Consider the following 14,939-nt stretch of genomic DNA (forward strand, 5'->3'; position numbering starts at 1 on the left):
GCTACTAGATATAAAAAGAAAAAATGCCTCTCAAAAGGAGAATGGGTAAGTAAATTGTAGTATTTTCATGCAGTGGAACACTATGCAGTAATACAAGGAATAAACTACTGGTACAGGCAGCAACATGGGTGAATCTAACATATATTGAATGAAAAAGCTTCATATAAAAGTGTACACACGAATTCTATACATCTAAGTTTCAATAACAGACAAGATTAACAAATAATGACAGAACAGTGCCACATAAGGGAAGGGGAGTTGTTAAAGATTGGAAAGGTCATAAAGGAACCTGAAGGGGTGCTGGAAATGTTAAATATCTTGACCTAGTTGGTAGTTACTAGGACATATATGTGTTATTTTTTTTAAAAAAGCAGTATACAGTTACAATGAATGCACCTTACACACTTTACTGAATTATGACATAGCAAAAAACAAAACCAAAAAAACCAGAATGCAAACAAGGAGGAAAATGGCATATATGAAATGGTGAATGAATTCATAAAAGCAGCAATAACAAGATGCTAGTAAAGTGACAGCCAGCAGCTGTAGGGGTTTGCAACAGGATAATTTATACCTTCTGAAAGGAAAGATATGAAGCTGTGACATTTTCTTATGCTGCTAATAAAGAACATGTAAGTAAAATCTTTTTATCTGTTGATGCAGATACATATCATGAGTACCAAGGCTGAGATTCCTTAAATATCTGAAGAGGGAGAGTGCACTGAGTGAGAAGTAAAGTAACATAAGTTTACGAAGAGGTAAGGTGGAGAGAGATGATAAAATTTAGGTATCTTATGTTAAAACAGAATATTGCATTGTAAAGCTCAGTGTCAAAAAAACAAAACAGAATAAAATAAAACATGTAATGAACAACCAACAAGAAAAAGTACAAATAAATATACCGTGGGATGGAAGGACTAAAACCAAACAACAATAAATGAAAATAGGTTAAATCACTCAATGTAAAAAACAGTTATCTTAAGCTTGAAAGGCCCACGTTTTCTTTCTTTTTATTTTTGACCAGAAAAAAATCCTAAGGAAAACAAAACAGGATTTTGTTTACATCTCTATTGTAGGACTTGTAATAATACAAAAATTATGTGTTTGTTTTAATGCCCTACATAATTCTAAGAGTTTCTCCTTATAAGGAGTTATAAATATATATCTCATTCTTCTTAGAATCCTCAGCCTCTGGCACACAATAGGACACATAATAAATATTCATAAATGGTTTCTGGAAGAATGAATAAAGAACCAATTAAGTTACATTAAGTGAATATTAATTTCAGGGAAAGGGAGACTTATCTGTGATAAAAATAGCTGTGGTCAAGTGGAACAAAGAGCCCAGACATAAACCCACACTTATGGAGTCAACTGATTTTTGACAGGGTGCCAATAATACACAATGGGGAAAGGACAGTCTCTGCAGTAACTGGTGTTGGGGAAACTGGATATCCACATGCAAAAGAATAAAACTGGACCCTGATCTTATACCACTCACAACAATTAACTTGAAATAGGTCAAAGACTTATACATAAGACCTGATACCATAAAACCCCTGAAGAAAACATAGGGAAGAAGCTCCTTGACATGGTTCTTGGCAATGATTCTTGGATAAGACACCAAAAGCACAGGCAACAAAAGCTAAAATAAACTAGTAGAACTACATCAAACGTAAGAGCCTCTGCACAGCAAAGGAAACAATCAAGAAACTGAAAAGGCAACCTACAGAAAGGGAGAAAATATTAAAACATGTTTCTGATAATGGGTTAATATCCAAAATCTAAAAAGAACTCATACAACTCAAAAGCAAAAAAGCAAATAATCCAATTGAAAAATGGTTAAAGGACCTCAATAAGCATTTTTCCAAAGACATATGAATGGCTAACAGGTATATGAACAGGTGTTCAACATCACTAATCATCAAATGCAAACAAAATCACAAGGAGATATCACCTCACACCTTAAAATGGCTATCATCAGAAAGACAAGAAATAACAAATGCTGGCAAGGATGTAGAGACAAGGGAAGCCTTGTGCACTGCTGGTAGGAATGTAAACTGGTGCAGCCACTATGGAGGACACTATAGTGGCTCCTCAAAATATTTAAAATAGAACTACTATATGATCAAGCAATTCCACTTCTGGGTATAAACCCAAAAGAAACAAAATCACTATCCCAAAGAGATATCTGCACCCTCATGTTCATTGCAGCATTATTTACAATAGCCAAAACATGGAAACAGCCTAAGTGGTCCATCAACATATGAATGAATAATGAAAATGTAATGAATATATACAATGGAATACTATTCAGTGATAAAAAGAAGGAAATTCTGCCACTGGAAACAATGTGGCTGGACTTATACTAAGTGAAATAAGTCAGACAATGAAAGAAAAATACTACTGGTAGCACTTATATGTGGAATCTAAAAATAACAACAAAAACAACAATAAAAGCCAATTTCATAGAAAGAGAATGAAATGGGGGTTGCCGGGGGTTGCCAAGGGCTGGGGGAATGGGGAAATGGAATGATGTAAGTTAAAAGGTATAAAATTTCAGTTATTATAACTTCAGAGGATCTAATGTACAGTATGGTGACTATAATTAATTATACAGTATTGTATACTTGAAATTTGCTGAGAGTGTATCTCAAGCATTCTCACCATCAAAAAAAAAGAGTTAACTATGTGAGGTGATGGATGTGTCAATTATCTTGATCCTGGTTATCATCCCACAATATATATGCATATCATATCATCACATTGTACACCTTAAATATGTACAATGATATAATTATATTTATTGGTATAATTATATTTGTTGATACAATTATATTTGTTGACCTAATCCCCATGTACAAAATAAGTAATCTTATTCTGACTCCTGGTTCTAGCTTAACGTTATTCTTCAGACTTCCTTAGATAACTTAATTTGTCATTGTCACCTCTTTGTGATTTTTGTAATTTTTATTGAAGTATAATATATATACAAAAACAATGCACAAGTGTACTTAAGTGTACAAATGGCTCAATGAATTTTCACAGTGAACACACCCACTTAACCAGAATCCAGGTCAAGAAACAAAACTTTACCTTAAATCCAGAAGTTCCCTCATGCCCCTATCTACTGCCTACACCCTATCTTACTCTCACATGATAACCACAATGACATACCACTATACACACTTAGATGTCTAAAACGAAAAAGTCAGAAAACACCAAATGGAGATATTGGCAAGAACATGAAGCAACTGAAACCTTCATACCTTGCTAGTGGGAGTATAAGTAAACATATACACGTTGGAAAAACATTTGGGAATTTCTTCTCAAGCCATATATAGTAATTCCTCCCCTAGTTATACACCCAACATGTGTGTTTTTCTTAACCAAAGGCCTGTAGAAAATGTTCACAGCAGTTTTGTTTATAATAGCCAAAACCTAGAGAGAGCCCAAATGCCCACCAATACGACGGAGAAATAAACGGTAGCATAGTCATATAGTAGAATACTATACAGCAATAAAAAGAAATAGATATACTTAGCAAAAAGAATGAATCTCACAGAAACTATATCGAGTGAAAGCCAGACACAGAAGCAAAAGTAATCAACAATAACAGGAGTCAGAATAATGAGGAACTTGGAGCACCAGGGAATCTCATGGGATACTTAAGTTTGACACTTAAGTTATGTACACTTTACTTCAATGAACTGAGGAAAAAAATACAAATATTTTTTGGAATTCATAACATCCGTTTGACTGAAAGTCTCTGAAATAAAACTGATACACTGTTCGTGAAACAAATAGCCCGAAACAAAAAATTATGAAATATCAAAACAAAATCAAGGCACTTTTTTAGGAGTGACGTGGAAATACAAAATTTTTCTGAAGTTCTTCTCTAGCTTAGATGAAAGACGAGCAATGGAAAATCAAAAGATCTTAATGAGAAAGTATTGTTTAACATACATGTTAATAAAGAAATACAGATTCAATTACAACAGTTACTAATGTGTTGGTAATCAGAACCAAAAAGCAGCAATCTACCAAATTAGAAAAAAAAGAAAATAAATGTGACTAGCAGTGCATAAAGAACCAGAAAGTGTGACAAAAAATATCATATAAAGAACATAAAAAATATCAATGATGTCATACTAAGATATTCATTAAACTAAATAGCAAAAACAGCAACTAAGCTATAAGATGGCATATGAATGTGCTAAATTTCTTATCGATGACAGACATACCTAACTTGAAAAACAAAACCTGCCACAGGTTATTTGTAAGAACATGAAAATTTGAAAATGAAATGATGGGCAAAAATCAAACATGCTGCAGAAAATATAAGTAAAATAAAAGTAGGTTTGGTTATATTTACATGAGATAAGGTAACACTGAGGGCCAGAAGAATTAAATGAGCAAAGATGATTCTCCAAGAAGAGAAATACACTAAGTCCCCTACATATGAACGAGTTCTGTTCTGAGAGCATGTTCGTAAGTCCAATTTGTTTGTAAGTCCAATAAAGATAGCCTAGGAACCCAACTAACACAATTGGCTATATAGTACTGTACTGTAATAGGTTTATAATACTTTTCACACAAATAATACATAAAGAAACAAACACAAGAAATAAAGAAAACATTTTTAATCTTACAGTACAGTCCTTTGAAAAGTACAGTAGTACAGTACAACAGCTGCCATCCAGGGGCTGGCACTGAGTGAACAGGCAAGAAGAGTTACTGACTGGAGGAGGGAGAGGAGGTGGGAAATAGTAGAGCTGAAGGATAGTCAGCAATAGGAGACGGAGGGCAAGCTACACGTGACAATGTAAGCTAGACATGTGAACTAACTTACATGACTGGACATGCGAACACACATTTGCATCTTTGAAAGTTCGCAACTTCAAGGTTCGTATGTAGGGGACCTACTGTAATTTGGGTAATTTTCTTTTTGGCACCAGATATCATAAAGGCCAATAACATAAGGAAAAAACTACTGTTAAGTATAAAGATACCATGATTAAGACACACTCACATATCCATGAAAATACAGGAGGTAGGAAAACAAAAGAAAATGTCATATGAAATCCCAGAGGATATAGATGTTTTCTTTAGAAACTTTAAGAAACTACCAAAATTGATTTAGAAATAGATGGAAAATTAGTCTAAAGATCAAAAGCCAGAAATATGATTTAATAATCAATTGAAGGGCTTCCCTGGTGGCGCAGTAGTTAAGAATCCGCCTGCCAGTTCAAGGGACATGGGTTTGAGCCCTGGCCTGAGAAGATCCCACATGCTGTGGAGCAACTAAGCCCGTGCGCCACAACTACTGAGCCTGAGCTCTAGAGCCCGCAAGCCACAACTACTGAGCCTACATGCCACAACTTTTGAGGCCTGCGCGCCTAGAGCCCGTGCTGTGCAACAACAGAGGTCATGACAATGAGAAGCCCGCACACCGCAATGAAGAGTAGCCCCCTCTCACCGCAACTAGAGAAAGCCCGCGCATATCAACGAAGACCCAACACAGCTAAAAATAAAATAAATAAATATAAATCAATAATTTAAAAAAAAATCAACTGAAGATCTTAAAGATCTACCATAAAAAAACCACCAGTGCCAGATGTTTTTAGAATTAAAAGTCTAGCCAGCAATAAATAAAATGACAACCCATGTAATTTAAACAGCCCATGCCACAGGAAAATACATAACTATCACATACTTAATACCAAAACAAAATATTGGTCAAGAACAGGTCATATTTAATTCTGATACAAAATTGTAAATAAAACTTCGGCAATCTCAATTCACACCAGTCTATTAAGAGAGTAATTCAGCATGTCCAACCAGAACACTCCAGGTTCCAACTAGGTTTCAGTAAAGCAGATTATTTTGTTTCCACTATGTTTTCCAAACACTTAAAAACAGTCTATAATTTTGAACTAAAGTTCAAAAAATATTTGCTGAATGAATAACTTAGTATATTTTTTCCAAAAACTCAAGCTTAAGTTAGACACATGGGAGTTTCAGGTTTGGAATTACCTGACACAGACTTAACAATCTGTTTAATCTGTGGTTAAAATAATGAAGGAAAAAAAGATGGCAAGATGGATGACTTCAACAGGGAACTGAAAACTATGAGAAAGACTGAAGATAAATGGAAAAACTTAAAAGCAGCTAAAGATAAAGGAAAAAAATGCACCCTAAATTGCAGAATATATATACTTTTCAAGTTTACACAGACCTTTTGTACCAAAATTGACCGCAGTCTGGGACACAAAGCAGATTTCAACAAACTTCAAAGATCTGACATCACACAGAGAATTTTCTTTTTACACAGTTTTTAAGATACAAAACAGTGGGTTAAATCATTTTTCAGAAATAAATTGCATGGGGAAAAAAGTAACCGGAAGTCTTCCACATACAAAAGTGAACATCAATTCCATTAAAACAGGCATAAATGTGAAAGCCAAAACAATAAATATTTTTAAAATAACAAAGGAGATTAACCCCACGACTCTGGAGTAGGAAAATTAATTTTAAACAGGACACAAATAACACCTACACTAACAAACGTAATAAACTAATCTAGAAATTGGCAAACTTTTCTTTGTAAACAGTCAGACAGTAAATATTTTAGGCTTTGAGGGCCCAATGGTCTCTGTCACTTCACTACTGAACTTCTCCACTAAAGCCACAGATTATATGTAAATGAATCACCAGGGAGGTATTGGGATGGTGAGAGGGGCACAAGAGAAGCTTCAGGAGTGCTAGTAATATCTGTTTTGACCTATGTGTTAGTTACATGGGCAATGGATTTGTAATAATTCATTGAGTTCTATAGTTAAGATCTGTGACTTTTCTATAAACCTGCTATACATATAGAAATAAGATTTATTAAAAACTAAGATACACTTTAATTTATTGATCAAAGAAGGCATGAGAATAGAAACTGAAGCCTGCATATAAAAAAAAAAAGCACTACATATTGATACCTGGATTTTGTAGTTAAAGTGGTACACAGAGGGTAATTACATCTTTAAATGCATACGCTTAAAAGCTTTAAAATAAACTCATCTTCAACAAAAAGTTGGAAAAAATAGCCTATAACCAAAGACAGTTGAAGCAAGGAATAAAGGTAAAAGTAGAAGTTAATGAAAATTATAGATCAATGAAGCCAAAAGCTGGGTCCTTGAAAGACTAATAAATACATATCTGTAATAAAAATTAGTCACAAATGAAAAACTGTTAGAAATAAAAAGCAACAGATTAAACATTTTAAAATAATAACACTATAGACAAGTTTATGGAAAAAATACTGATGAACAGAATTATTCAGATCATTAAAAGAATAATGCTTTTTGACCTAGTGGGCCTTGTTTCAGAACACAAAGATTAGTTATTAAGAAATGTGGGGCTTCCCTGGTGGCGCAGTGGTTGAGAGTCTGCCTGCTAATGCAGGGGACATGGGTTCGAGCCCTGGTCTGGGAAGATCCCACATGCCGTGGAGCAGCTGGGCCCGTGAGCCACAACTACTGAGCCTGCGCGTCTGGAGCCTGTGCCCCGCAACGGGAGGGGCCGCGATAGCGAAAGGCCCGCGCACCGCGATGAAGAGCGGGCCACGCACGGCGATGAAGAGTGGCCCCCGCTTGCCGCAACTAGAGAAAGCCCTCGCACGAACCGAAGACCCAACACAGCCAAAAATAATAAATAAATAAATAAATAAAGTAGCTATTAAATAAATAAATAAATAAAACTGGAAAGAAAAATAGACATTTAAAAAAAAAAGAAATGTGGAAATATCCCCCATAAAATGTTAAGAAAGCATTTGGAAAAATTAAACTCTCATTCTTAATAAGACTCAGTGAATACTTTGTGAACATGACAAAGTCTACCCAGTCCAAGCCAGCAGCATGCATAATGAAGAAATATGGCAGGCACTCCCACTCAAATCTGTTTTGTTGGTGCTTGGTCAGGAAGTGTTATCCTTTTATTATGCTGCTTATTCTTCACAGACAGACAAAATAAAATTAGGTCCTTTAATCACATTACATACACACACACACACACACACACACACACACATATATTTTTTAAACTCCAGACGGATTAAGATACTACATATTTTTTTTAAAAACATGCTTGGTATTTTTAGACAAAATAAAGAAAAATTTCATTAGGCCCTTGGGGTAAAGAAAACAGAATGAAAAATAGAAAGCAGGGACTTCCCTGGTGGCACAGGGCTTAAGAATCCACCTGCCAAAGCAGGGGACATGGGTTCGAGTCCTGGTCCAGGAAGATCCTGCATGCCACGTGCGCTACAACTACTGAGGCAGTGCTTTAGAGCCTGCGAGCCACAACTACTGAGTCCGCATGCCACAGCTACTGAAACACGTGCACCTAGAGCCCGTGCTCCACAGGAGAAGCCACCGCGATGAGAAGCCCGCGCACCACAACGAAGAGTAGCCCCCGCTCGCCGCAACTAGAGAAAACCCTCGTGCAGCAACGAAGACCCAATGCAGGCAATAATTAATTAATTAAAAAAAAAAAAAAAAAAAAAAGAGTCCGCCTGCCAATGCAGGGGACACAGGTTCGAGCCCTGGTCCTGGAAGATCCCACGCGCCGCGGAGCAGCTAAGCCCGTGAGCCACAATTACAGAGCCTGAACTCTAGAGCCCGCGAGCCACAACTACTGAGCCAGCGTGCCACAGCTACTGAAGTCCGTGTGCCTAGAACCCTTGCTCTGCAACAAGAGAAGCCACCGCTGAGAAAAGCCTGCGCACCTCAACAAAGAGTAGCCCCCGCTTGCTGCAACTAGAGAAAGACCGCGTGTAGCAACAAAGACCCAATGCAGCCAAAAATAAATAGAAAGCACAGGAGGATTGTATCACAATATAAAAGTTACAGAAAATATACCATTAAATTAAAAGACACAAAACATACTGAGGAAAGATAATTACTAACAATTATAACGAAAGATTACATTTAGAATACATATGGAATGCTTACAAAACTCAGTGGAAGAAAACAACCTGAAAAGCCATAAATGTATGAAAACTGCACAACCTCAGTAATCAGTCACAAAATTAAACAGTGAAGTTTTTCACCCATTACTGAGGAAATAACTTTTATATCTGGTGAGGAGGGAAGAAAAGTAGTCTGCTAATGAATAACAATGTACATAGAAAAATTAGAAATCCTTATATCCTATAACTCAAAAATACTAATCATAGAACACTAGAGCAGTGATTCTTAAACTCAGCAGGTATCAGCATCACATGAACACCTTGTTAAAACAGACTGCTGAGCCTCACCCCTGAATTTCTTTCCAGTACGTTTGAGATAGGGCATGAGAATCTGCATTTCAAACAAGTTTCCAGGTGCTGCTGCTGCTTCTGGCCAAAGAACCTCACTTTGAGAAGCACTGCTCTAGAGTCTGGAGATACACTTGTATTTGTGCAGAGAGAATGACACGGATATTCATAGCAGCACTGTTTATATTACTGAAAAATGGAAATTATCTAAATGTCTACCAATAAAATACCTAGAACGGGAAAATATAACTTTAAAAGGAATAAAATAAACTACATATGGATAGATCTCAAATTATTAGTGAATTGGGAGAAAAATGTGCATCATTTACTTTGTGAACATGACAAAGTCATGTTAAAATAATTTACATATTTTTAAAAAGCACCCACAACAATATACAGTATTGTTCAGCTAACTATGTATTTTTCCAATGTACATACAAGGGGTAAAATAAGAAGACCAGTAGAACTTGGAACTAGACTCAGAACTGAACTGTGGGGCATAATGAGGAAGATGCCAGGAAAAAGCCATCAGAAGAGTGATATCAGAAGTGGACAAAGGAGACTTTCCAGGAGAGAGTAGTCAGTAGGGTAATGTAGCAGTTGTTCAAGGAAGGCAACTACAATTAAGTCACTGGTGACCTTTACCTGAATAGATTCTGAAGTGGAGAAGAACCAAGACAGAATGCTATGGGATGAAATTTGACTGAGAAGCTCAGAAACATTTACCAGAGACTTTAACTTTGAACCATCTGCTGCATGACTTGTACACACAGCTGGGCTAAGATAAAATAATTTTGTAATAGGCGTGCAGGCCATTTATCCATCTAAACACACTAAGTTTTATACCAAAATTAATAAGACTATCATAAAACTGATTATTTGAACCCTCTCTTGGACCCTTTTACTCCCAGTAAGGAATGATTTGAGGCACTCATTTCAGGGAAGGTTACTCACTATGTGAGTCCCTGGAAGGTTACTCACTATGTGTCCCTATATTAACACGAAGAAGGATATCTTCCAGTAAGAAGATATGTCTTTATGTCTTGAAAGGAAACTGTCTGTATCCAAGATACAGTGTCTCCCTTTCTGCCATGGTCATCAGAAACGTATCTGCAGGTCAACTTAGAAATTAACTTAGAAACTATACATTATATAATGATCAGTATATATCTGTAAGCCAATTTGGTCCTGCTATTGATCTGTGAACTTTACATTTTCTATTAAGTTTGATTTTTATCTATAACTAATTTTCCATCTTAACATACGGACTCTTACAAATCTCACAAAATCCATTGTTAAATAAAGGAATGAATGAACAAACTTACCTGGGATTTATTCATTTTCTGCTGTTCTTGGAAAAATGTAGACAACTCTCAAGATACGCTGGGTTAGAAGAGGAGGACTGGGGTCATGAAAGATCTGGCCTGTGTGGCAGCTCCTGAATTCTCCTTCCCTATAAAGCTAAACACACCACTAGATAAGGAAAAACCTCAATGTCCCTTTGACCTTCAGAAGAGTCAGGGAGACAGATGGTGGAAGACCACCTACCTAATATGACTCTAATATAATCAGGTAGCTCTTGGGTATAAAATTGTTCTGAGTTAGGTATTTACCTCCTAAGGATATTTTAACAGTTTAAATCTCCCCTGGTGTTCACAAAAAAAGTTTAAATGATAAAATTGGTTAAAACGAATTAAAAAACACATTATGAAGGAACATTAACTCTTCACCAAAGCTGTTGTTAAAAAAAAACACTCAAGACTAAAGAAAAATAATAAAACTCAAAACTAAGCTGTTTATCAATTTCCCCACTAATATTACTAAACCTTTGGTTAGTGACTCCACACAAGGCTATAAAAAGCAGTGCTTTAAGGAAAGACGCGTGTTTTAATTTATCTTTGTTGCTGTTTCTCAAAAAGATCTTTCATAAAAAAACTGCTTTTAGTTGTATGGAAAAGTAAACAGTACTGGCTTAGGAGTCGGATCTTTTAGTCTTCGCCACTAACTGATCTGAACAAGGCACTAATCTTCAGAAACAAAAAAAAGAGAAATTCTATCACATGATACAAAAACCAGATAATTCTTGAACATCCTTCCTGAATGTTAGGGCAGGGAGAACAGAGAGACAACGTTTATCAAGATGAAGGGATGGACATGACTGAAGAGCAGTTCGGAATCCAAAAAGCATAAATGGAGAACCATAGGCATGCGTATGTGTACAAAGCTAACTATTGTATTACTCAGCCTCGCGCGTTCTCCCCGCAGCACCGCCCACCTACCCCGGGGGGCTCGCTGCACCCATCACGCATGCGTATTAAGCCCTCCTCCTGCGCCCTGAAAAAGGGGGCCTCTCGGACAGCACCGCCCGCTGAGCGTTGGGGCTAGTCAAGCAGGGGCTTTGACTCATTTTCCTGACTGAGACGCCAGCTTCACGCCGTCCCGGGGGTCCGCGGAGCTCCTCCCCACCACCGGGCACCGACCTTCTCCCTCCCGCCCTCCAAACCGAGGGCTCCCGTCGGCCCTCACCCAACCCTCCCGGGCTCACCCGCCTCTCCCTCGTCGTGTAGCACTGGCCCTAGAAGAGCGCATAGACTCGCCAGCCCCGTAACCGCTACCCACGCAAGGCCTGAGGAAAACAGCAGTAAAGGCTGCAGTGCACAGAGGCGGAAGTGCAGAGGCCAAAGGTGGCTCTAGGCATGCGCAGATGGCCCGCACGCAGGGCCAGACAGTCTGCGCAGAACGTCAGAAGTCTGTTTCCCTTGAGCCTCCGCGACTGGCGGCTCGGGATTGGCTGAGAGAGCAGCCTTACCTAGCAGTGGGAAGTTTGGAGCTTTAAGTTCCCTAAGCTTTAAGCCGGTCAGGGACTCCCCCAAAAGTTATGGATTACAGCTGAGTTCTCTGTGCAGCCAGAATGCAAATTTACACACAGAGCTGTCAAGGAAAGGGAACCTGTATGTCAATTTCACTTTTTTTTAAATACTGGGAAATAGACCCCCATTAATAAAAGAATAATATGCGCCATCAACAGCGATTTGTTCAGGAATTAAAAAGCGGAGGAGGGGCGGACAAGAAAGCCAGTTCATTAAAATCATGAAAGCAATAAAGGAAAATTGTAGATAAGACACAATCCAAAAGAAAACAGTCATTTATATAAACATTTTCATTTGTGACATTAAAATTATTTGAATAAAGGGAGATATACCCTTTCATAGAAAGATTCAAAAATTTTGCACAAAATTCCAATAAGAATCTCAACAAATTTTTGCATGTACTTTTTTCTCCTTGACTTTATTTAAAGTATTGTGTACTTTACAAAAGCATTCTCAACTTCATCTGGAATAAAAATAAATCTAAATTAACAGCCAGAAACCATTTCAAAAAGGAGAAAATTGCCTAAGAAATATCAATACGTATAATAATAGCTCAGTTATTCAAAATAGTTTGGCATCTGCTTCTTGGTAATACAACAGTCATGATTAAGAATGTTTTTTAAATGTAGTATAATAAACGTAGCATTTCAAAACAATGAGGGAAAGAATGAAGTATTCCAAACATCAAGTCATTCCCAACAATTGGGAATAAAGTTTATATCCATAGATCACATGTGATACAGTTCACATGGATTCAAGGTTTGAAATGTTTAAAGTAAACCACTAAGTTAGTAAAAGAAAATAAATTGAGATGAGAAGTTGTGACAGAAAGAAACCCATAAATTTAATGTGATACATTTTATTATAAAAAATAGCAAACAACTCAGTTCTAGTTTTTAAAAGATGTTAAAAGCAAAGAAACCAGGAAATTATATCTTTACTATATAAAAGAAAAGATGTTATTACTTAATAAGATCTTTAAATCAATAGAAGGAAAAAACTTAAAATGGGCTACAGAACTAAGCAGCAATATAATAAAAAAAGAAAATTCAAATGAATAATACGTGTTTGAAAAAGTTGATTATGAGAATTGAAAGAAATGTAAATGTTTATGTAAAAACATGTAAGATATCATTACTGAGATTTAAAATTTTTAAATTTAAAATGTATATATATATACACAGAAGTTCATTTTATTTGGTACAGTTTTATGAGTTCTGACACGTGCACAGATCTGTGTAACCACCACTTCAGTCAAAATACAGAACTGTTTCATTACTGCCCCCCCCCAAACTGCTTCATACCCTTTTGAAATAAAAAACCTCTCAGCACTCTTAACTTCTGGCAACCACTATGCATTCTTCATGCCTATATGTTTGCCTTTTTAAAAAAGTATTTTTACAAATACCTACAGCAAATATTACAGCTAATACGGACAGTGTTCAACTTAAAAGTAGGACAAAAATAAGGATGCCTGCTATCTCCAACTTTATTCAGCATTTTTCTAAGCTCCTTGAACTCAGTCTTGTTGATGATTTTTTTGGATCTGACTCCAAAAGCAAAGGAAACAAAAGCAAAAATAGACAAGTAGGACTACATCAAACTAAAAAGCTTCTGCATGACAAAGAAAACCATCAACAAAATGAAACGGTCTATCCCAACTGGGAGAAAATATACGCAATTCATGTATCTGATAAGTGGTTAATATCCAAAATATATAAAGAACTCATACCACTCAATAGCAAACAAACAAACAAGAACTCTGATTAAAAAAATGGGCTGAAGAACTGAATAAACATTTTTCCAAAAAAGATATACAGGTGGCCAATAGGTATGAAAAATGCTGAGCATCACTAATTATCAGGGAAATGCTAACCAAAACCACAATGAAATGTCACCTTACACCTATTAGAATGACTATTATCAAAAAAGACAAGAAATTGCAGGTGTTGGAGAGGATTTTGAGACAAGGCAACCCTTCTGCACTGTTGCTGGGAATGTAAACTGGTGCAGTCACTGTGGAAAAAAGTATGGAGTTTCCTCAAAAAATTAAAAGTGGAACTACCATTCGACCCAGCAATCCCTCTTCTGATACAAGGAAAACAGTAATTTGAAAAGATATATGCATCCTTATGTTCACTGCAGCATTATTTACAATAGACAAGATATGAAACAACACAAGTGTCCAATGATGGATGAATGGATAAAGAAATAGTTGTACAGATATACAATGGAATATTATTCAGCCAAATAAAAGAATGAAATCTTGCCATGTGACAACATGGAAGAATCTTGAGGGCACTATCCTAAGTGAAATAACACAGAGAAAAAGAAATACTGCATGATCTCATTTATATGTGGAATCTTGAAAACAAAAATCTTAGATACACAGAACAGATTGGAGTTGCAGAGACAAGAGGTGGGTGGGGTGAAATGGGTGAAGGTGAAAAGGTACTAACCTCCAGCTATAATATAACATAAATAAGTCATGGAGATGTAAGAAACAGCATGGTGACCATAGTTAATAATATTATATTGCATATGTGACAATTGCTAAGAAAGCAAACCTTAAAAATTCTCATAAAAGAAAAAAATTTTTGTACCTATGTATCTTGACAGATCTCAACTAGACTTACCATGGTGATTATTTCACAATATATACAAATAATGAATCCTTACGTTGTACAGCTGAAACTAACATAATGTTATGTGTCAACTATACCTCAAAAAAAAAAAAAAAACTATGATATCCTAGGAACAGT

At 36.4% G+C, this 14,939-nt stretch overlaps 1 protein-coding gene across 1 annotated transcript in view; it reads right to left on the reverse strand.

Moving 5' to 3' along the window:
• LOC137767003 (zinc finger protein 33B) overlaps positions 1-11,981 on the reverse strand; it is a 48,134-nt gene extending 36,153 nt beyond the window's left edge. Inside the window, exons 1-2 of the mRNA XM_068547527.1 lie at positions 11,853-11,981; positions 10,633-10,768 (exon numbers count right to left, since the gene is read on the reverse strand). Coding sequence (XP_068403628.1) covers positions 10,633-10,647 — 15 coding nt within the window. The 5' untranslated portion in view covers positions 10,648-10,768; positions 11,853-11,981. The remainder of the gene's footprint in view (positions 1-10,632; positions 10,769-11,852) is intronic.
• Positions 11,982-14,939: the final 2,958 nt, after the last annotated feature.

This window comes from Eschrichtius robustus, chromosome 7, assembly GCF_028021215.1.
Source record: "Eschrichtius robustus isolate mEscRob2 chromosome 7, mEscRob2.pri, whole genome shotgun sequence".
Classification (NCBI taxonomy): Eukaryota; Metazoa; Chordata; class Mammalia; order Artiodactyla; family Eschrichtiidae; genus Eschrichtius; species Eschrichtius robustus.